This window comes from Papaver somniferum, chromosome 6, assembly GCF_003573695.1.
Source record: "Papaver somniferum cultivar HN1 chromosome 6, ASM357369v1, whole genome shotgun sequence".
Taxonomy (NCBI): domain Eukaryota; kingdom Viridiplantae; phylum Streptophyta; class Magnoliopsida; order Ranunculales; family Papaveraceae; genus Papaver; species Papaver somniferum.
In genome coordinates, this window is record NC_039363.1 from 104019266 (window position 1) to 104043412 (window position 24147).

General features: G+C 38.3%; 1 protein-coding gene across 1 annotated transcript; it reads right to left on the reverse strand.

The window, feature by feature from the left end:
* Window positions 1-13080: 13080 nt before the first annotated feature.
* On the reverse strand, window positions 13081-23356 carry LOC113291236 (lipid phosphate phosphatase epsilon 2, chloroplastic-like). The gene is made up of 5 exons (XM_026540793.1): window positions 23352-23356; window positions 22816-23016; window positions 13782-13852; window positions 13423-13496; window positions 13081-13308 (listed from the first exon to the last, which is right to left on the reverse strand). The coding sequence occupies exons 1-5, from the start codon at window positions 23354-23356 to the stop codon at window positions 13081-13083; spliced, it is 579 nt and encodes a 192-aa protein (XP_026396578.1).
* Between the last annotated feature and the right edge of the window lie 791 nt (window positions 23357-24147).

A 24147-nucleotide genomic window follows, 5' to 3' on the forward strand; every position in this document is an offset into this window, starting at 1 on the left:
CCCTTCTTCATTTTCTTCTTTTCTATTGGATCCTCTTTCTCTTGATAAGAAAGCTTTGGATAGTGTAAGGTTTGCTTCTCATACCTTATTTGGCATCATAAATTCTTCTCAAGCATCCACTAATGATCCTCAACAACTTCGCATTTGTTCTACCTTGAGTAAATTGCTATGTGGGTTCCCTTCTGACAAAGCTATTAGGGATGAGATTCATTCTCAAATTGATCCAAGCTTTCATACTTCTTTAGATGTCTTGGTAAGTGCCTCTTGTATATGTTTTCTTGATCGTATTATCTCTATCACTATCCTTAGCTCCAAGTTTCAGTTCTTGATTCTGAAGATCTTCGCAATGAAAACCAAAAACTTAGAGGTATGTTTCTCTTTATTTGCTGCATCTTATAGTGCATGTCTTCGCTTATTTATTTCTTTTAAACTTATTCATGTATTTATTAAGATTTAAACCAGAAACGAGTTGCAGAGAGATTTACTTTTCAATTTCTTGCTGAAGATACCCGTGCGAATAATGAGAACTTGCAGATCTAATTAAATCAATTACATAACCAACATTCGTACTCGCTTGACCATATTAACAATCTAACTCATGAAAATAGTCATCTTACTCGAGAGACTGAAATATTAAACACTCAAATTTCCCATTTATCTAAATTATTGTATAGTGCTGATTTAAGATATCGAACCTTATCAGAAGAAAACCATATTCTTTCGATGGAGAAACGCTCCCTTCTAAAGAAAGAAGCAATGTTTTCGCGTCAGTATTCAATTCTTCAGAAAATAAATGAAGATCAAGAACAAGCTTTCCGCACGCTAGAAGTTCATCACGGAGAACCATTTAAAGAATTAACTACCCAGAATGAAAAAATCATCCAAAGTAAAATAAACTTGACCGTGAAGATGAACCAGCTTCAAGAACAGTATGATCAATTGAAGCATTCTCATGATGTCCTTAAGAAAAATAATAGTTCCCTCTCCGCTAATGAAAAGAAAATTCGATCCCGTCTCAATGGTTTAGTTGGTGACGATTTTGATAAAGCTATGAACAGTATGAAGCATATCACTCTTTCCTTTTCTAAACTCTGCGAAGGTAGTCAGCTAAGGTTGACTACCTTATTTTGCTTTTCTTATTTTTTTATTACCTTATACTTTAGTAATGCGAATCATGCTTCTAAATCATGATTCCGTATTACTCTTTGTAGATTCCGGAAAATCGAATCAATCTACTATCTCTCAACTAAGGTCTGACTTAGCTAAAGTTCTCAAAGATCGTGCGAACCTGGAGATATCTTATACAAATATTGAGGTTTCTCTCACTCTTCGCGGGACCGGGCGCGAAGGAGATTCGCATATCTTCAAAATTTCATGGAAATCAATGCCAGAAATATTGAAAAAGATGTTATTCGCAAAGCTCATGTTAGGGCTCAAACTCTTGTTAACCAGATCCTTCTGAGCAACTCTCTTTCTCCAGTAAATGTCCCTCCACTTATTGTAAGCGAATACGAGGGTTATCCTGAGGCAGATAGTGACTATGATTTTGTAAGTGACGATGAAAAAGATCAAGAAGATGACATGGATGAACATGAGCAACTTGAAAAGAACAAATCTGGCAATGTGGATTCTGTTGATAAGGCTGGTGCTGAGTTTAAAGACCCCAAGCAAAATCGATGCTGAAAAATCTTCGGTTGAACAACATTTACCTTCTGGCAATGTTTAATCTTTTTATTTTTTAACTATCCGAACTCCCCTCTTTTATTTTGACATACCTTGAACTTGTTTCTTGATCAAGAAGGATAATATCACTTTGTTTTAATTCCTATACGTGCCTCTTATTATATTTCTTGTAAGAAATAAGTGTACGAATTTATTTTTTCTTCGAAGTCTTTGATTCCCTGCAAAACATCATTAGTTTATATATAACTTTTCTCTTGAGGTCTTATTTTTCCTTCCTAAGTAAAGGTCTTATTTTTCCTGAATGCATCTTTTATTTCTGTGCGACGAGATCGCAGGCGGTCATTACACCTAAATGTAAAGACCCATTGATCTCGCCTTATCATACTCTTGTATTGTTACCTCTTCAGGTTTCTTATGTGCGTAAATATGACAATCCTTAATACTCCCGTGAGTAAAAAGCCTCATGACATTTACGTATTTTGACACAAATCAGCTCCCTAATGGAGGGTGTCGTCCTTATCTACCCCTGGTTTCCCCTTCAAGGAAGCTTATCTCTACCGGGTTAAGGTTGGCTCCTCCCATCCGGTAATACAACAACCAGTTGATTTCGCAGTCTCTTATCCCTCCACCGATAGGGTTTATGGTTATGAGACTGCATCCTAAGTGGGGTGTCTTAGGATCGAGTGCATCATAGTCAGGACTTGTCAAGAGTGGCAAGGTACACTCCAGACGCCCCGGGCACTCTTGACTTAACCGTGTAACTCGGTGCCCTGATCGAGTTTCTTCACTCCTTAGGAAAGATCTTATTACCCCAATATTTTGATTTAGGTGCCTTTCCTGGATGGGCATTTTCGTTTTTCTCACCCCAAATCTCCATGACTCAAGTTCCAGGGTCGATGTAGCTTTCCCTTGAGTCATGCTTTACCAGGTTTTCCCCGACTATGACGTGCGATAGGTCTTACTTTTTTCCTCTTTCATTTATGCGAACTAGGTTACACGCCACATTCGGATGCCTAGCCTCCCTAATTAGAGTTTTTATTTCTATTACCTTCTATTAAGGTCTTAATTCAAGGTATTACGTTTGCCTTCTCTTGATATGACATCATCATATAAAATTTTTCATTCCCATTCTTATGCTCGAGTTATACAACTCTAGTACATAGAACTCTTATTAATTTCTTACTCATGAAGAAAAACATTTGCGCCTTTCGTACTATTCACTTTCTTCATTCGCCTTTTGCATCTCTTTAAGTTCGCAGATGCTCCTCAGAGTATTACTTCGCATGATTTCACTAATCTCCCCTGTGCGAGAAGCTTCGCATAATTCTTAAGAACATAACTTCTTCCTCTGCGTTTTTTGTCCTTCTTCAGGAGTACTCTCTCTGGTTCGTTTGGTATTATTATTCGCAGAAGGTTCTGCCTTAGTACCTTGCTTATATGCTTTTCCAATTGTGGACACCACATCCACCATTAATCTTTCTCCTCTTTGATTATTTTTAACATTCTTCTTCCAATTTCTTCGCTTGCATTCTCGCTCTTCACACTTGTTAATATCAATTCCCAGACAGTTTCTACCTTCATTAATATCTCCTCTTATTATTCCAAGACCAAGAGGTAAAGGGAATTTTATGCATTGATGAAATGTCGAAGCCACACCCAAGATATTATGCAGCCATAGTCTCTCAATCAGAGCATTCTAGGGTGAATCAACGTCAACAACACATAATACAATTTCTGTTGGAAGACTTTGTAGTGGAATTCGCATTGTCACTTCTCTCTTTGGCTTATTCGCAGCACCATTAAAGCCGTAAATTTTATAAGTTGAAGGAATTAATTCGTCATATCTTCAACCCAAAGTCTTGTATGTATGATAAAAAAGGATATCAATAGAACTCCCAGGATCTATGAGTATTATATTTATATCCCAAGTATTCGCTTCATCTTATTCATCATCTTCTACTCTTGCTTTCGGGTTAATCCCTAACTTCACCACTAATGGACATTCGTGTGGTTCTCCTGCTCCTGGTGTTTCTTCCGCACTGAATGAAATGGTTTGCTTTTGGCAATCCTTAAGTGGTGATACCTTCGCAAGGTTAAAGATCTCTCTTCCATCACTATCTCTCGCATGCAACCGACTTAAGATGTTGTCATGAAAGTCTTCTATATTCTTGAACGTATGTGTAATTGAATTATGGTATAAGTTTTTTGCCTTCGCACCAACTTCAATTACATATGTATTCTTTCTTTTCTCTGCACAATATTCATTTCCTCCTGGTAGTGGTGGTGGTGGTAAATTATGTGGTTGCTTTGCTAAGAAGTAGTTCAGTTTTCCTTGTTCAATCATTCGCAATATGATTTTCCTCACGTTCCTGCAATTATTTGTTGTGTGACCATGAAAGCGATGGTATACACAGAATTCTTTGTTCCTTATCCCACGGGGTGGCTCATCTCCTACATTATGTGGTTCAGGAATTTCTTCCATTAATATAACAACTTCCTAGATTTTTTCTACTGTAGTATTCAAGTTTGGCAAGCTTATCTTTTCCCAAACCACCTTTCCAGTTCCTTGTCTTTTATTATAATATGGTGGTTGACTCCCGTAACCCTCTGGTGGGTTCTCCATTCTTTGAATCTTATTATTTCCTCCGCGATCTTGAAATTGTTTTTCTTTGTATTCTCTTTCGAATTCTTCCTGATCTGCACTACCCAATGCTACCAGCTTTTGTTCCACCTCCTTAATGTTCTTTACTTGATTTCCTTGAGATGTACTCTCAACCAAATTTGTTATTCTTGGGAGAAAACTTGGGTTCCCATTATTCGCATTGGTTATCGCAACCGGGTAAGATTCCATTTCTCTCTACTTCTCCTCAAGTGTTATATATTCCTCTTGAAACTCGTGCAGCTCTGACATTGTTATGGTGTCTTTTATCCTGAAGATTTGTGTATATAATAAATCTGTAGGAAAAAGAGCATTGATAAAAGATAGTATAAGATTTCGTTCATCTACCCTTCTTGCCATTTCACTACACATGGTTCTCCAACGTGTGGTTAGATGACGCAAACTCTCATTGATCCTTCTGCGAAGTCCAAAGGCTATCTCAATCCCGGGTCTTGACATATTATTACTGATATATTGTCCCAAAAAGACGTTCTATAAATGACGAAATGATCTAATGGTTCCTACTGGAAACCCTTCAAACCATAGCAAGGCTTCCCATGTCAAGCTGGAAGGGAAATACTTACACAACACTGCATCATTCTCTTCCCATTGCAACAGAGATCGACTATAAGCTTTAATGTGTTGTACTGCACATGTACTTCCATCAAATATACTTGTGATGATTAATTCGTCTTGTCCTAGATTTTGACCGTTTATCACTTCTTGATCTATGTTCTTGTAATCTAAGGTTCTCTTCTCTCAGATATTCATTTTGACGTATCAAATTCGCATGCTCTTCCTCTTCTCTTCGCCGTTGTGCAATCAACTTCATTTCCCTCAATCCTTCCTGCATCTCCAGTTCTCTGTTCCTCTTCTTCGGTTGAATTCATTCGTGTAGTACGGATACTCACTCGATCGTAATCAATATCAGTATTCTGCCCTTGTGTACGCTGAGGTCTAATTAGAGTTGCTTTTCTTTGATTTTCTCTTTCTCCTTCCTCTGGTTCTTCAGGAATTTCACCTCTTCCTCTTTCAGCAATTCTTTTACTCCTCCTAGCTGTCTTCGTTTGTTCAGCAGTAGATCCAATGCGTACCATCTCTACTTTTTTGTATTAACAAATGAAAGATTATTTTAAGAAGAGTTGAAATATTCTAACGATGAAAATCTCAATTGTTTAAACAAAAAGATTAGATCTAAAATTTTGTAAACTTGATTTCTAAGCAAATTCACCAACAGGATGATATATCACTCATCCCTGTTTCTAGCACCAGACGTAGTTGCAGGAAATCCTACAACCACACTTGTATAACTATCTAAGAAATGTATTACGAAATCATGGTGAAAATCATATATTTACTCATTCAAATCTTCAATTGGAGGTTTTACTTGCTCTCTCAATAAACTTTCTTTTTCCTAATTTCTTATCTAACACACTCATATCTCTCTATTACATGATAAACTTTCCCTTTATATATGGTACTAAATAGTGGATGACAGCTAATGGATCCTTTATTTTCGGAATCGTCGTGCGACATATCGCTCATGTTCATTCTTTCACCTTCGCACACTTTATACTTCGCACAGATCTTCACACTTTTTTCATGACTATGTTGACATCATCAAATACGTCATCTTAATTTGGCTATACTCGATAATCTTCGCTCATATTACATGACCATTACTTCGCATACATAATGAATGTGCGATATTTCGCTCCTACAATAGTCAAGAATTCTCGATTAACAGTCAAGAATGGGACATAATATCCTTGGTTTTGATTATGTTAAAGTACCACTTCAACCTGAAATAAGATCAAAATATTCACCCCGAGTCGCGTATGTTTTGTCTGGTCGTTTGGTTGTGAAAAAAGAAGAGGGAGGCTCCAGTCCATAGTCGATACCTTTACTTTCAAAACAAGAAAGAAAAACTAGTTGATATTGGGCCTAAGATGCATGCTTGTCACCATATTTAAGAATTTTAACACCAAGAAGTGAAACCACTTCAGTTTCGTCATAGTAAATCAAGAAATCAACAATAGATGCTAAATCTGAGCTGTAAAGCCTAGATTTTTATGATACCTCAATTGGATTGGGTGCTCCTTTATATACCCCCTAAAAACACTAACGGTACCCCCTACAGTTAGATATGATAGTTATAAGTTGATTAACATAAAGATTTTCTAATTATTTCAAATTTTGTTTAACCATACCCCCTCTTTACATAACCATATATAGCAGAGTATATAGTATCTAGATCTGTACATTCCGATAATTGGTGGAATGATAGAATACAACAGTATACTCCGCTCTCTCCAGTATAAACAACCCATTGCAACCCGTAGGTACTGGATGGTTTTTCCCAGAATGGGATATATATTTTCCTCTTCATTTAAATGTATCTTTTCATCGTATTCGAATATGGGATGCACAACATGGTTACCGTTGAGAACTCCACCTCCAGAAGATTTCAAGGTTGTGACGATTTTTAATCTCGACAATGAACACTTCGTTAAAGGCAATACTGAAACCTGGTGTTCCCCTTCCACCTGTTCTTAATGGATGGAATTCTATATGAACCGAGGAGGCGCTATCGTGTGTTGGGGTTCAGAGCCATCTACGTGCTAATCTTGCGGAAACATATTAGCTAACAAGAAACACTTGATCTCACGGATTGCTCCATGAACCTTACTATGATCTAGGATAAGAAGAAGAGAAAGATAACCACATAGATGCAAGTCATAAACAAAGCAACAAGAAGTAAAGTCCTCACGGATTTAACGTGGTTCAACAATATACACAATGTGCGTAATATTGTCTACATCCATCAAACGGCTACGACCTCTTTATTTATTACAGAATCACCACTGAGAATTACACAACTGATTGACTAAATTAATCCATCGACTCACCACAACGTGACCGAACATAAGCACTCTCACAAGCACCCTATAAGATCCAAAGTAGCATCTTCACCCGTACGAGATAATGTTTACCACATTATCTACCACAACGAGACGATCTTTGCTGCACACCCTGATATAGATTATCATCGACGCCTTTAGCTCAACACCAATAATCTAATCCAGCACCACCAATATGATCTTCTCCTCAACAAGATGTCTTACCAACATCTCCATACGAATACTCCATAACGACATATCTTCCAACATCGATAAGTATCCCATAAACACCATAATGATGTACTTCTTCCACCATTAGGTCTCTCACATAACCACCTCAATAGGTGGGATGAATCCCTCACATCTCTACGAGATTTACATTGAGGATTTCATGACTAAAACACTTAGCCTGGAGCTCCTTATATAGGAGTCACAAACTTGGTTCCCAAGTCTTGGCCTCCTTGGATTAGGAAACCGACTCATACTAGGAAACCATTATTAATTTAGGTATCCCATCTTAATATGGTAATTAACTCAAACTAAAATTTATCCTAAACTAGGAAACCCATGTTTCCTTACAATTCTCCACCTCGGGTCATGCATTCATGCATGAGATGATCAACTGTTATCCCTCCATCTTCTGAATATCGATTGCACCATCACTGGTTGCCTACATATCCTCAATGGAATCAAACCGAAATGTAGTTCACCCAAAATTTTTCCATAGAACCTCCACCAGAAGAGAGCAAACTAAAATTGAACGTCACCAACTGAGATTTAACAATCCAACCTACCGGTGATTGTACAAATCTCCACCACGGTGAAAATCCTGACCATCAAACCAACAATCATTATATGATCATCAGTTATGCAACATCTTGAGAAAATACACCTTACTCCTTTCTGTTCACAACTCCACATTGATTGACATCATTATAGTGTATTGCATGCCAACTCAATCAGATCATACACGATCGTTTTCCATATGCTACCAATCGATCTTAGTTACAGTCATTATGCGCCTTTGAGACTTAGATACCTTCGAACTTGTTCCATACTACGAACACAGCTCCGTCTTGGCCTACCTTGCTCCACCTAAGTTAATGTTCCGCTCTTCTAAGCTACTAACTCCAAGTTGCGCACCAAATATGTTAGGGTTAACATCCATAACTAATCGATCAACAAATAAAACTACCACAGTAGCCTTCATACATATGCCTAAGCATTACCTTATCATAATCATAGTCTTCATCTTCTTTCTAAGCTCCAGCCGAGTCAATTGCTTATTTAAAAAACTGATCACTTACTTGCTCTTTTCCACGAGCATGTCCACGAAAGCGAGTTAACGAGATACTTCAGGTTAGTTTATAATAAACCAGCCTCCATGTTAGCTTCCGAGAAACTAACTATCTTGTATGTACCAAAGCATATGGAGCATGACTCTAACTGGCACCAAATGCAACTAATTCATGGATCATTGCCACTGTGTGCTAACCTCGAGCTCATATCTATGAATCTTGCTTTACGAGCCTATCTCCGACTGGATCATGATTCTACGACCATATATCACCAATTGAGTTGTTAATCCTTCAAAAAGCTAATCATATATTGAAAATTTTCATAATATAAAATACGTGTCCAACTTCACAGAGACTTCGACAGCTGACACACCAATCATCTTCACCACTTCAGCAACCTCAACGGGATTTGACAACAATGTCCTTTTACAGGCATAATTGTCAACATAGTCTTTTATCAATTTCATAGCAAGCATGTAGTTTCGACTTCATGACAGTCAAACCACAACACAATCGGACTCGGATAGAACTGTGACCATTGTCGAAGAATTTACTGTTACCATTGTAACAATACATAATGTCACACATTCTCTCTTATGCATATCCCTTTTCTAATCTTGCTCCAAACACGTACACCAACGTTCGAAATATGATAATCTGTCCTCACATAAAGACCCAATCACACCCAGCCATAATCTGAAACCTTTGGTAACTTCCTGAAGCTCCAAGTAATTCAAGACGTTGTTGTTTTTATCTTCTCATGCTACATAGAGAGAATAACTTGACGGAAACTATATCGTTGCTGAACCAAATTTCTCAATAGAAATCTTTATCTTCATCTCTACAGCTCTGTCACTATTGAAATCAATTTCAATAGCTATAGCAGATGAGCAAACCCCAAATATTATCATTGCTATAATGTTGCTCTCTCCAACAGAAAGTCTCACACTGATCATCGGGAAATCAAATAGCCAATGCATAATAAAAGGTTGATGGAAAAACACGCCGAAATTGTAGCCCACTCGAATTCATGCACCGTGTTTTCTCCAATTAGTATGCGCTATCTCCCGTAGCCACACCACCATACACATTGTAGTATTGTATCTTTATTCTTTAAACTCTTGAAGTGTCCAAGCGATACCTTTTTAATTCCTCACAATGGGTGTTTACCAAAATAAGAACGTATCCGCAACACAAATAGACCAACCTGTTTCTCACAACGGTCTTGCATTTCAACTAGCTCCGATCGACTTCAAATGGTATATAACAAAAACAACTCTTCGACTGAACGTCATCGACAAGAATTAAAATATCACAAACTATCTAGCTTCTCCATCGGAAACAGTACGAGAGAAACTCCAAAATATTGTTCTACCCGAAACAATGTCAAACTTCAACACACACAAACAAACCCTATAAAACTGTGTCGACAAACTGCTTCTTATAAAATAAGAAGAATCTATAGATACACCACAACCAATATCACATATCATCCGATGATCACTGTCATGCAACTTATTTGTAACCACATGCTTCAAATAGTAAGACTGAAATCAAACTCTTCACAACTGGAATATATCAAACCTTGGCCAACGGGCAATACTTCCAAAACGAAACCTACAACAAGATTTTCCCATATTCTTATTGTAATAAACAACTAAGGCAGAACAAGTATGAATCCATCTTCACATTCTTCAACTTCAGGTTAAATACAAGCAGCAACATAATCCAATTGATGACGATTGAAAACCAAATTATTGTTTCCTTGGTTTGGAACAATAATGAGACTTTGACATGCTTATATTCCGTCTTATTTCCGCAAACATACAAATCAATATTTGTATCCCAACTACAATATTCTTGCCTTCTTGTGTCTTGCCAAGCAAACACCGATTAATTGAAAACCAATCTACGCAGGTCTTTCAAACTGTTCCAAGAATAGTACGAAGTATAGAGAATAAATAAACTTACTTGAAGCCATGCATAGGGTTTACGCTCCAATAAGTATCAATGTCAAATCTCCAATGTAGAGCACCATAAACATCAAGACAACAATTCTTGACCATATCGAATGTAGATCACCTGATATAATCCCATTCCTTTCGAAGTAAACTTCACTTTGCTTTGTTCCCAAAACTGATGAAATCAAATCTCATATTAACTTGAAAACATCAAAATCTGCATCTTCTGAAGATGTAACATCAAATCCCCACATACTTGATGAAACCAAATCCTTCGTCTTCAAAATTTTCTTCCAACCAGAAAATCCAAAACTTTCTCTTCAAATCTTCTACCCAACCTATAGCTCTGATACCAATTGTTGGGGAAATTGGTATCTAACCTAATGCTCTGATACCAATTGTTGGGATTCGGAGCCATCTACGTGCTAATCTTGCGGAAAAATATTAGCTAACAAGAAACACTTGATCTCTCGGATTGCTCCATGAACTTTACTATGATCTAGGATAAGAAGAAGAGAAAGAGAACCACATAGATGCAAGCCATAAACAAAGCAACAAGAAGTAAAGTACTCACCGATTTAACGTGGTTCAACAATATACACAGTGTGTGTAATATTGTCTACATCCACCAAATGGCTACGACCTCTTTATTCATTATAGAATCACCACTGAGAATTACACAACTGATTGACTAAATTAATCCATCGACTCACCACAACGTGACCGAACATAAGAAATCTCACAAGCACCCTACAAGTTCCAAAGTAGCATCTTCACCCCTACGAGATAATGTTTACCACATTATCTACCACAACGAGACGATCTTCTCTGCACACCCTGATATAGATTATCATGGACGCCTTTATCTCAACACCAATAATCTAATCCAGCACTACCAAGATGATCTTCTCCTCAACAAGATGTCATACCAACATCTCCATACGAATACTCCATAACGACATATCTTCCAACATCGATAAGTATCCCATAAACACCATAATGGTGTACTCCTTCCACCATTAGGTCTCTCACATAACCACCTCAATAGGTGGGATGAATCCCTCACATCTCCACAAGATTTACATTGAGGATTTCATGACTAAAACACTTAGCCTAGAGCTCCTTATATATGAGTCACAAACTTGGTTCCCAAGTCTTGGTCTCCTTGGATTAGGAAACCGACTCATACTAGGAAACCATGATCAATTTAGGTATCCCATCTTAATATGGTAATTAACTCAAACTAAGAATTTAACCTAAACTAAGAAACCCATGTTTCCTTACATTGTGGACTCCACACATGGAAAAGATGCATCGAGGATGGGAAAATATAGAACAAAAACAACTCGGGCAAGGTTTGCAGATTATAGAGGACATAGACGTCGATGAGGACATAGACCTCGATCAGCCGTGAATACCGTAAGTTTAATCGGTCATCTCATGATAAATTTGTTATGTATAGCTGGATAACTCCATAGTCTGTAAGGTCTCTAAGTAGTCTTCAGAAAACAAATTAGTTATTTTGGGGGAATATTTTAACAGTGAATTTGTTTAATGTCTATTCTTGTACAGGCACATTAACGAATGAAAGAAGCATCATATGTTGGTGGAGCTCGGGTAGGAATTGTAGCTAACCAAGAGCTGTACCGTTGCTGGGTTGCTTGCGACTTGGATACTGGCAGAGATGCAGTTCCACTTGTGGTTAGCTTTTCTGAATATCTCTGTTCTTTCATGTTTTGATTGATGCACTTTGTTGCACCTCTTCTTTTTCTTTGTACTAGCGCTATTTGGAGATTGTCTGGTCTTTTTCTTTTTTTGAATAAAGTTTTTTTTTGATACTAATGCTCTACTATTAGTTTTGAATTAAAGAAGTTAAACACATCGGTTTGATTACTCTTGGATGATTTGTAGTTCGTAAGACTGCGGAAGTCGAGACTTATCATCTTCTTAAGCCGTTATTCATCTTTTTTAACTAAGTTCACCTGCAATTTAGAATTCCAACAAAAACTCATTACTGATTCAATTTAAACGCTAATTCGATTCGTAATCCCTTGCCATTCGCAGAAAAAAAACCCATCTTCTTTGCTAAAACTGCAAGAATCAAACTTTCTCGGCATCAAATCTCAGTGTTTCTCTCAATGTCAACTTGAACACCGCAAGAACCCAACTGATGATCGTAAAATAGATTTTGTTTCGAAGAAAGAATATGTAGTTGACCCGTGAGAAGAAAGTTTAATGTATTTCCCAGAAAGAATATATCGGTCATATGTATTCGGGGCTATACAAAAGCTAATGTTTTTGATGGGGTAGGAAGATTGGCTTAGAGGGTATGCAGATAAAGGGGTCTCGTTAGTACTTGCAGGGGGTTTATAAATGAGAACCCATTGGATTTATAAAAATGAAATGAACAAACTAGTCACCTGAAAATTCAAGAGAACTTACAGAAACATCATATGCCACGGTATGGTTTGAGAAAAATTCTATGCTGTCAACCTGAACTATACATGCAAGTACACCACAAAAGAATTTGGATACATGACGTCAAAATTTATCAGGCCTAAATTTACAGAGTCTAATCTTCATTCACCATCCATAAGCCAATGTTTAATGACATACAACAGAAAGATCACACAGCATGTGACGCCCCCAACAACAATAATAATCCATACCCATAAAAAGGAAAGGAAGGCTTGTAGCACGAACCAGTACCAAGACTGAAACCATAAAATCGAGAAAATGGTTCCTAAAATAGCACCCACCACAACCTGACTGATGGTATGATGTCGTTGTGATATACGTAACCAAGACTGGATAAGCAAAACATACAACACGGCATTAGATTGCTACATTTAATCCATATTTTCTCTCTTAGTTTCGATGTTAACCTTGAATTAATATAAAAACATGGAGACTATGCTTACAAGATATGATCTGAAAGCCAAGACAAGCACCCTGATGGTCACTGTAACTCCATTCAATCCTAGAGATTTAACCACTGCCACAGAAATAATCACAATAAGAAATATTTGACAAGAAAAGTAGCAGGGAACAGAATGAAGTAATATGATTTAACAGAACATAGAACTTCATTTTATATAGCGTCATCCAGTTTCAGGAAAGAAAAAAAACTCGTAAAGATAGTGTACATCATAGATAAAGTGAACAGGTTCAGAGAACTTTGTAGTAGTTGAAGATGTTAACACACTATTTCTGATAGTCGCGTCCAGAAAATACTAAGCTTAAGTTTCATAAGACTCAGAAGACAAAATCAACAACTCACATGATAGGATAGCATAGACAGAAGCGAAGAAGATGGACTGAGCATGTGAAGATGGCATGCCTGGGCCAGTGGTAGGCTTCTAAAAGGTCCTAAAAATGATCCCCGGCAGCGGCGCCAAAAACTTGGTGGGCCTTGAAAGGGTATAGAAATAAGCGTGATAAAACGGGGGCCTACAGTAATACCGCAAGTGCACGGTCGTCAGTTGTAACTCGTGCAAGTACGGGTCGATCCACAGAGATCGGGTGTGTTTTGGAAGTGTTTTAGCTAATTGGATTCCTAGTTTGCTATTGGGCTTTGAATACCCCTTTGGAACTGTTGGGCTTAATGGGTTTGTTTTTTAACAATGAAATACTTTAGGTTTTGGGCCTTTGAATTGAACTGAGCCTTGGACTCAGTTGGTTTGGTCTTGGGCTTTTGAGTTTAGGCTTATGGATTAAGCCCACAGGTTGGTTGAATTGGGCTTCAGTTTGAGTTGAGCTTTGGTCTTTGCTTGGCTGCAGGAACTGGACTTGGCTTGGCAGGAGAAGAAGTGGCAGGGTAGCAGCAGCCTGGCAGCAATGGAAGTGGCAGCAGGGATGCTGCAACAGCTTGGGAGTGGCAGCAGCACAAGAGAGCAGCAACAGCAGCAGCAGCTGTAGCAAGACTGCACAAGTGCTGCACAGCAGCTGCAGAGAGAGGCAGCGGTGGAAAGCAATGTAGCAGTGCAGTAGTAGAAGTGCAGCTGCAGCAGACAACAGCAACAGCAGAAGGGAAAGTGCTGCAGGGCAAGTGCAACAGCAACAGCAGCACAAGGAGTGGTAAACAGTGGCTCTAGGCCAAATTGGAAGCAAACCAGAGAAGCAACAGAGTTGCAGGGCAGGGAAGAAACAACAAGGCAAAAGCAATGGAAGAACTAAACAGCAAAAACAAAACAAAAGCAAAACAAAACAAGAATGAACCAAGGCCTAAGGCCAAGGGCAGGGTTGTGGAGAAACTGACATGAAGCAATACTAAGGCAGCATACAGGCAAACAGGAGGTATACTAAAAGAATGGAAGAGAACTAGCTTGCTATAAGCACTAGTTTCTCCCAATGCACAACCAACACTACAACCTAAGCATACAACAAGAATGGCAAGAAAATCAGCTTGCTATGAGCACTGATTTCTTGCCATTGCACAATTAGTTCAAAGCTTCACAGATGTATCTAGCCTAGCATTCCTTCAAATTAACAGTGACAAAGCAATGAGGATAACATGTAAACAAGAACATCACACATTAACAGTAAACAACACTAACAGGAATTGAAAACAAGAAATTGAAACATATACATTTAACATGAGCACACTAACAGGAAAATAACACTTTTAACATATGCAGTGAAACTAAAATGGAACATTAACATGAAAACCTTAACAGAACATAATGAACATGAAATTAAATTGAGCTGAAATTGAACATTTAACAGGACATGAAAATTAACAGAACTTAGCAGTTCTGGATGCAGGCTAATCCCAACATACCCTCTCACACACACCCACAGTCCCAATTTATACCCACAGACACATTTAGGGTTTTCCCCCAATTTTCTCCAATGACAGTACAATTAGGGTTTCGAAATTTACTCACCAAACATGTGATTTGACACTTCAATCGTCGACCCATTATTTTCCTTGTTCACCTGCTCCGTCCCATGCCTCAATTGCATCTTTCCAACTCGTCCTATTTTATTGATTTCTTCCCTAGGTTTTTAGAGAGAAATTAGGGGAGAAAACTATATAATAGGAGGCTAGAACAAGGGGGTAATGATGGAGAAAGATAGGGGTGATGATGGTGGAGGTGTGGTGGTGGCAGTGAGTTGGTGGCAAAGGTGGAGAAGGTGGTGGTGTACGGTGGATTTTCTGCAGAGGAGAAGGAAGGGGGGCTCGACTGTTTTGGGAAGAAGGGGGGTGTTTGGTTAGCTGGTATAGGTTCGGTTGCTAGGGTGTTAGGCGGCTTCATCAAATTGGATGAACAGCGAGGATGAGCCGTGGGATGTGGAGCTGGTAGGTAGATCGGACGGTGATGCGGAGGCAAGCGAGGAGCGACCGTCGGATTAATGGATACAACGAAACGAACGGTGCTAGATTAGGTTAGGTGCTGTAGTGTAAGGCGGGGATATCAAACTTTGATGAACAGCAAAGGAGCAACCGTTGGATTCAACTACCATCTAATCTGAAGGCTTGGAATTTCAGCGCTGTGGTGCTCGGCAGAGACTTCAGATTTTGATGTCTATGAAGGAGCGACCGTCGGATGCTTCTGAGAACTGATCTGATGGCTGAGAACGGAGGCGCTTTTGTGTGTAGAAAATGAGGTTGTGCGCACCATTCTTCGCGGCTTCCTTGCGTAATTTCTCCCGGCTTTTCACTACTTTTCTGCTCTTTTGCTCAAGTCATCCAGACTTTATTTATTACCTAAAAATGCAAAATTAATTAATAAAAATATTTATTCTTGAAAACAATGAAAATACAGAATATGGGATAAAATGTAGAATTAATGCATAAAAGATGAGTTAAATGCCAACAAAAAGGGATAAATATATACAATATTTGGCACTCATCAAATACCCCCAAACCTGAATTTTACTTGTCCTCAAGTAAAACAAAACTAAGGAAATCCTAACTATACCACTGTCGCTGGTCTCTCGAATGCATTTAGCGTATGCACTAAGCCTTTTAAACCACTAAGTGTCCCTAGTGGACGAGTTGAAGTCTCGTGAAGGTTTACCAGAGGTGTGCCTACAAAACCTAAGGACAAAATATAAGCTCAGATTCCATCAAACGTGACATGTGCAAAACAGTTAAGCTCACAGCAAAATGGAGATGTCAATCTAGCTATCGAAGGCACAATCCTAGCACTGATAACAAAAAAGACATGTGATAAGAGTGTAAAGTGTATCTACACATGTGTAAAGAAAGATCTGAAGTTATGACTACTAATCACCAAGAGATAGTTTCTCAGGCTAAGAACTGAGGTCGAAATCTAGCTAGCTGTCCGGACTTTACGAGAATTGTGAATGAGTTGGAGGTATTTCACAATTACTCGCGTTGTACATCAATGGCATACACCCTCCTTGCTTATTAAAAAACAACAAAAGATGACAATTTACATGACTCTTATTTACATTGACTACTCTCTTTTTATTTTTGGAACAAGAGATGATGGAATTGATAAATACTTGATTTTTTTTTTTTTTGTATTTTTCTGATATTTTTTTTTTTTTTTTTTTTTTTTTTTGTTTTTTTTTTTTTTTTTTTTTTTTTTTTTTTTTTTTTTAACATAAGGAAACACTTTTGATACATAACAAAAAGAAACAAAAGATTACATGACACTTTGCAAGAGGTAGCCCTTTTTGATGCACCCAGTTAAATTCGATGGTTGTCTTTCTTAATGTAACCTCCACCTTCTATCCCAACCAACCAAAGAACAAGCTAGTCAAGTTTCGTTCAGTATTCTAAAGTGATTGGCAATCGTAACTTCCTATCCAACACCTTGAAGATCGAGGCCATACATGTATTGGTAGATCGTGCGCGTGCAAATTTCTTATCACTATGTGAATTGTGCTAGAATCAGGGTGCCTAAATATCTAGACTAAGACTCCTAATAAAAATACATATTTGCACAAGAGTCAACATTTCAAGGTAAATGAGCTCCATTTTTATGATTTTTTTTTTTTTAATTTTTTTTGAATTTTTGATTTTTTCAATTTTTTCAAAAGAAGAAGGAGTTCGTTTTCAATTAGCATATTATCATGGTATCTACTCTATACCCCCAAACCTAAACTAAACATTGTCCTCAAGTTTCAAAATATGGAAAAGAATTAAAATGCAAATATGGAGGGAAAGGGACATGCTGAGTAGAGTAAAAGGAGAGAGACCCGATTTCGGCGAAAGCAGAAAAAACTCCGTTACAAGGCAAAAATCCAACATATTTCAGCCGAGATCATATTGGATTAGCAAAATATATACAAAAGGAACAAAAGGGAAGAAAAAACTGGATTATATACAAAAAATTCACCATACACTAACAATCTAAAGAGTTGAGGATCAACCCAAAAGACGAAGTGTAGACATTTCAACAGCTTCACACATAATAACAGGAAAGAAACGCAAGTGAAACTGTGAAACAAAATGAGCTACCCCCAAACCTGGATTTTACAGAAGATATAGTTTTGAAAACAAAATCGCGCAGTTTGGGGGTTCATCATGCAAAAGGTCTAGCTCGAAATGAACTGTGCTAGGGACGGGCAAACATGCTAATTCCAACTGTGGTTCCTCAAATGTATTATATTGGAAGCAAAATAGTCCAAGAGGACTTGGGAAGCACACAGTTCCAAACCTAGGTTAGGAATTTTCAGAAAAATTGGTTTACAATATGGGTACAAACCAAATCTAGGTTGGGTGGAAGGCCAACAGATTGTGACTCATGTAGGAGAATAGGCATATCATTATCAATCAAATCAAAATCTCCTAAATCATCTACACATGTCACATCATGCTCACAATCATCAATCACATTGGCAAGTTCACACTCAGAATCATCAACATCATCAACAAATTTATTCTCATGCATCGGCAAATCAGGAGAAATATCACAATGTGACCTAGGTAGAGAATCAGACACATCAAATATATTTTCATGCATATTAGTGTCTACAGAAGATTCAACTATTCCTATGTCATGCTCATCTTCACAGAATAATTGTACGAATCCCATGTCAATATCAAAATCATATGAATTACAATGAGTATTAGAAAGAACAACATTCATGAAGGTCGAGGGCGAGAAGCCATATGTTATTGAACCAACAGGTTCCACAATATTTTCATGTTCTCTAAATCATCATAATCATCATCATGGTAGCATGCATATTGGTCCTCATTAACAGTGGTGGTGTCATTAGTCGATTCATGTTCCTCTAAATTAGGTTCATATTCAACATTATTTACATGAATGGGACTAGACACTTCATTAGGGACAACATACATTTCCTCATGAATTTCCTCCTTTTGTCGGTGAAGCAAAATCTGATCTAAATGTGCATGAATTCGTGCTGTAGATCTATCATAGTCTTGCTTACAGAGTCTTAAAGCTTCTGTGGTGGAGTCTAAATTCATGGGAGTACAAAATTCTTCATGTTCAAATTGTGGTGAATGGTACATGTGTGCATGGTCATTAGGGTCTACAAAATATTGATCGCAACCCTCAAAGGATTGATTATGGTCCCAATGACTACCATTCTCACAATTCATGGGCATTTCATACATTGGATTTTCTCTAGATGGCCTAAAATTATGCAAAATATGACAATGCTCAACAGGGTGGTCTAAACTACCACATGCGGGACATGCATAGATTTCAGGTTGCCTAAGAAAATTAGATGTGACAGATTCCTCATGTGATTGCATTTCTAAAGCTGTGATTCGAGCTTCTATTGATCCATAAGTGATGATTGGGTGAGTGAGGCACTAGCAAAATGTTCATTTTCACGTTGCGATGAATGATGCATGTATGAATAGTCATTAGGGTTCATGTATTGCGGCTCGGGACTTTGAAAATGTCCATAATAATTCCTATGACTATTGACATCATGGTCGTGGAAGGTTCATAACGTGAAGTTTGTCCATAAGCAAGTTCTCTAAGAGTTTTATTTCCATCTCCAGGAGCAGACCAAAATCCAGACATGATTGGCTCAAAAGCTAAGTAACTATGTTACAAAGCCCAAAATTTGGTTTTTAAAGGGTTTGGATTTTTGGGAAAATTTTGGTTTTGGTGGGAGACATTGAAAAGAAAATTTGGTTTAAAATGGGAGCAAAAGAATTTTTTTTTTTTTTTTTTTTTTTTTTTTAAATAAAAAGAAAATAAAATTTGGTTTTTGAAATGGGAGCAAGCCCACTGTGCAAGCCTCTAATGAATGAAGGCTGCGGCCTACGAAAATCCAAGTTTTAATTTTGAAAGTTTAATTTGGCCCAGTTGGTTAAGGCCCGACGTTTGTTTTAAAACTTTGGTTTCGAGGTCCACTCTGAGTGGAAGCAAGTCCACAATCAGTTATAAGCTCAGCTGGGTTTAAACCCAGAGTCCAAAATACAAGTCCAATGGAAAGAATTTAAACAAGCCCACACAAAATAAATACAAGCCCACAAATTAAACAACAAGCCCACAAATAAATTATTACAAACCCAAAATAGAAAAATAAAAAGCCCAAAAAATTGGGTTAATTATTACAAGCCCACAATTAAAGAAATTTGGAAGCCCACAGGTTGGGTTCTCTTAATGGAATGGGTTTAGGCTTACCTTTTTAGCACAGCCCAGCTGCTCTGATATTGTTGCAAAAACCCAGTTGGGCTTTGGTTCTTTTCCTTGGTGGCGTCCCAGCAGAGGAAAAACAGGTTCAGAACAGCAGGTCCAACAGCAAATGAAGTGAAGCAGATGCAGATGCAAATGCTATGAAATGAAATACAAAATAGCTACGAAAAACACAGATAAAACACAGCACCAATCCCCGGCAGCGGCGCCAAAAACTTGATAGTCCCCGGCAGCGGCGCCAAAAACTTGGTGGGCCTTGAAAGGGTATAGAAATAAGCGTGATAAAACGGGGGCCTACAGTAATACCGCAAGTGCACGGTCGTCAGTTGTAACTCGTGCAAGTACGGGTCGATCCACAGAGATCGGGTGTGTTTTGGAAGTGTTTTAGCTAATTGGATTCCTAGTTTGCTATTGGGCTTTGAATACCCCTTTGGAACTGTTGGGCTTAATGGGTTTGTTTTTTAACAATGAAATACTTTAGGTTTTGGGCCTTTGAATTGAACTGAGCCTTGGACTCAGTTGGTTTGGTCTTGGGCTTTTGAGTTTAGGCTTATGGATTAAGCCCACAGGTTGGTTGAATTGGGCTTCAGTTTGAGTTGAGCTTTGGTCTTTGCTTGGCTGCAGGAACTGGACTTGGCTTGGCAGGAGAAGAAGTGGCAGGGTAGCAGCAGCCTGGCAGCAATGGAAGTGGCAGCAGGGATGCTGCAACAGCTTGGGAGTGGCAGCAGCACAAGAGAGCAGCAACAGCAGCAGCTGTAGCAAGACTGCACAAGTGCTGCACAGCAGCTGCAGAGAGAGGCAGCGGTGGAAAGCAATGTAGCAGTGCAGTAGTAGAAGTGCAGCTGCAGCAGACAACAGCAACAGCAGAAGGGAAAGTGCTGCAGGGCAAGTGCAACAGCAACAGCAGCACAAGGAGTGGTAAACAGTGGCTCTAGGCCAAATTGGAAGCAAACCAGAGAAGCAACAGAGTTGCAGGGCAGGGAAGAAACAACAAGGCAAAAGCAATGGAAGAACTAAACAGCAAAAACAAAACAAAAGCAAAACAAAACAAGAATGAACCAAGGCCTAAGGCCAAGGGCAGGGTTGTGGAGAAACTGACATGAAGCAATACTAAGGCAGCATACAGGCAAACAGGAGGTATACTAAAAGAATGGAAGAGAACTAGCTTGCTATAAGCACTAGTTTCTCCCAATGCACAACCAACACTACAACCTAAGCATACAACAAGAATGGCAAGAAAATCAGCTTGCTATGAGCACTGATTTCTTGCCATTGCACAATTAGTTCAAAGCTTCACAGATGTATCTAGCCTAGCATTCCTTCAAATTAACAGTGACAAAGCAATGAGGATAACATGTAAACAAGAACATCACACATTAACAGTAAACAACACTAACAGGAATTGAAAACAAGAAATTGAAACATATACATTTAACATGAGCACACTAACAGGAAAATAACACTTTTAACATATGCAGTGAAACTAAAATGGAACATTAACATGAAAACCTTAACAGAACATAATGAACATGAAATTAAATTGAGCTGAAATTGAACATTTAACAGGACATAACAATTAACAGGACATGAAAGTCCTGGATGCTGGCTATTCCAAGCATACCCTCTCACACACACCCACAGTCCCAATTTATACCCACAGACACATTTAGGGTTTTCCCCCAATTTTCTCCAATGACAGTACAATTAGGGTTTCGAAATTTACTCACCAAACATGTGATTTGACACTTCAATCGTCGACCCATTATTTTCCTTGTTCACCTGCTCCGTCCCATGCCTCAATTGCATCTTTCCAACTCGTCCTATTTTATTGATTTCTTCCCTAGGTTTTTAGAGAGAAATTAGGGGAGAAAACTATATAATAGGAGGCTAGAACAAGGGGGTAATGATGTAGAAAGATAGGGGTGATGATGGTGGAGGTGTGGTGGTGGCAGTGAGTTGGTGGCAGAGGTGGAGAAGGTGGTGGTGTACGGTGGATTTTCTGCAGAGGAGAAGGAAGGGGGGCTCGACTGTTTTGGGAAGAAGGGGGGTGTTTGGTTAGCTGGTATAGGTTCGGTTGCTAGGGTGTTAGGCGGCTTCATCAAATTGGATGAACAGCGAGGATGAGCCGTGGGATGTGGAGCTGGTAGGTAGATCGGACGGTGATGCGGAGGCAAGCGAGGAGCGACCGTCGGATTAATGGATACAACGAAACGAACGGTGCTAGATTAGGTTAGGTGCTGTAGTGTAAGGCGGGGATATCAAACTTTGATGAACAGCAAAGGAGCAACCGTTGGATTCAACTACCATCTAATCTGAAGGCTTGGAATTTCAGCGATGTGGTGCTCGGCAGAGACTTCAGATTTTGATGATCTATGAAGGAGCGACCGTCGGATGCTTCTGAGAACTGATCTGATGCCTGAGAACGGAGGCGCTTTTGTGTGTAGAAAATGAGGTTGTGCGCACCATTCTTCGCGGCTTCCTTGCGTGATTTCTCCCGGCTTTTTCACTACTTTTCTGCTCTTTTTGCTCCGCAAGTCATCCAGACTTTATTTATTACCTAAAAATGCAAAATTAATTAATAAAAATATTTATTCTTGAAAACAATGAAAATACAGAATATGGGATAAAATGTAGAATTAATGCATAAAAAATGAGTTAAATGCCAACAAAAAGGGATAAATATATACAATATTAGGCACTCATCAGCCAGATCCTAATATAGCAACAGGTCGCTCTTGGTTGAGTATTCTTTTTAACGTGATTGCAAGCCATGCATTTGCAACTTCTCCCATTGCAGCCCACATGGCCAGAGCATCGTGCCTCCAAATCACAATAATTCCAAAAACCGTAACCACAAGCCATTTTCTCTGAAACTCAAATGAGACAGTTGTGAATTGCCTTACTTGGGAAATGCTATGTTAAAAATCAATTAACTTATCATTAACAAGTTGTTTTTAACAAAAATATTTCAACATATACGTTTTTTTCATCCCCTCATTCTTCTTAACTTCGCTATCAATTTTAACAATGTTCGAACAACCGTGCAACATGGTTTTCGCTAGTTATCAAAAAGAAAACAGGCAACTCAATATTGTGTTTAGAGAATGACCGAAATAACAATCTCAGTATGTCAAGTTATCAATGAACAATGGTAACCTAAGTTCTAATTTCATACTGGAAATGCAAGAACAGCATTAAGCCAGACATATCACATACGAATTTGCTTGTGTAAGACAAAATGTCTATACCACATTTCTTGATTAGTTTTATGGAATGTTCATCATTTAACTATATCACATATAAGATTTCCTAGTGGGGAACTTATGAAGTGTTCATCATTGAACTACAGAATCACTTACCTAATAACTGTACAAGTTGGCAACTACAGAATCACTTACCTACAGAATCACTTACCTAATAACTGTACAAGTGGTGCTGTAATTGTTGATGATCCTGCGTTTGTAGATATTGATCCAGATGATGATTTTGTGAAGAATCCGATATATGCTTACTGGACAAATCAAAATCAAGCGATTCTCTCCTGGCTATTTTCTGCTTGCACTGAATAAATACACTCTCAGGTTCTTGATTGTACTTTCTTTCATGAGGTATGGATTCGTTTGGAAAACAATTATAATGCTACAACTAAATCCAGATTGATGTTGTTAAAATCATATCTAGTGACATTGAAGAAAAGTTTGATTCTATCCTAGTTTACTTCAACAAGGCTAGATCCATATCATATCAATTAGCTCAAATTGGTCGTCCAATTACTGATGAGGATCTTGTTTTCCATATATTACAAGGCTTACCTTATGAGTTTAATGCTTTCAAAACTTCTATCAGTACACAACAACTGAAAAATGAAAACCTCATTACATACTCTGAATTGTTTTGACTACTTCTTTCTGAGGAGACTTGTACGAATTCAGATATCAATGTTGATTTAACTGCTGCTTCTGCTAATGTCTCACAACAACAGAGTCAGGTTTATTCTTCTCCTCATTTTAGGAAATAATTTCAAGGTTCTACTCCTTCACAAGT

What these genes read in the sequence shown, in the direction of transcription:
- LOC113291236 (XM_026540793.1), bottom strand. An exon ending in CGACCTGTTGCTATATTAGG is followed by an intron (nt 13,853 to 22,815) that starts ATCTGGCTGATG and finishes TTAGAAGCCTAC; the next exon opens with CACTGGCCCAGGCATGCCAT. An exon ending in TGGCTTTCAGATCATATCTT is followed by an intron (nt 13,309 to 13,422) that starts GTAAGCATAGTC and finishes TTGCTTATCCAG; the next exon opens with TCTTGGTTACGTATATCACA.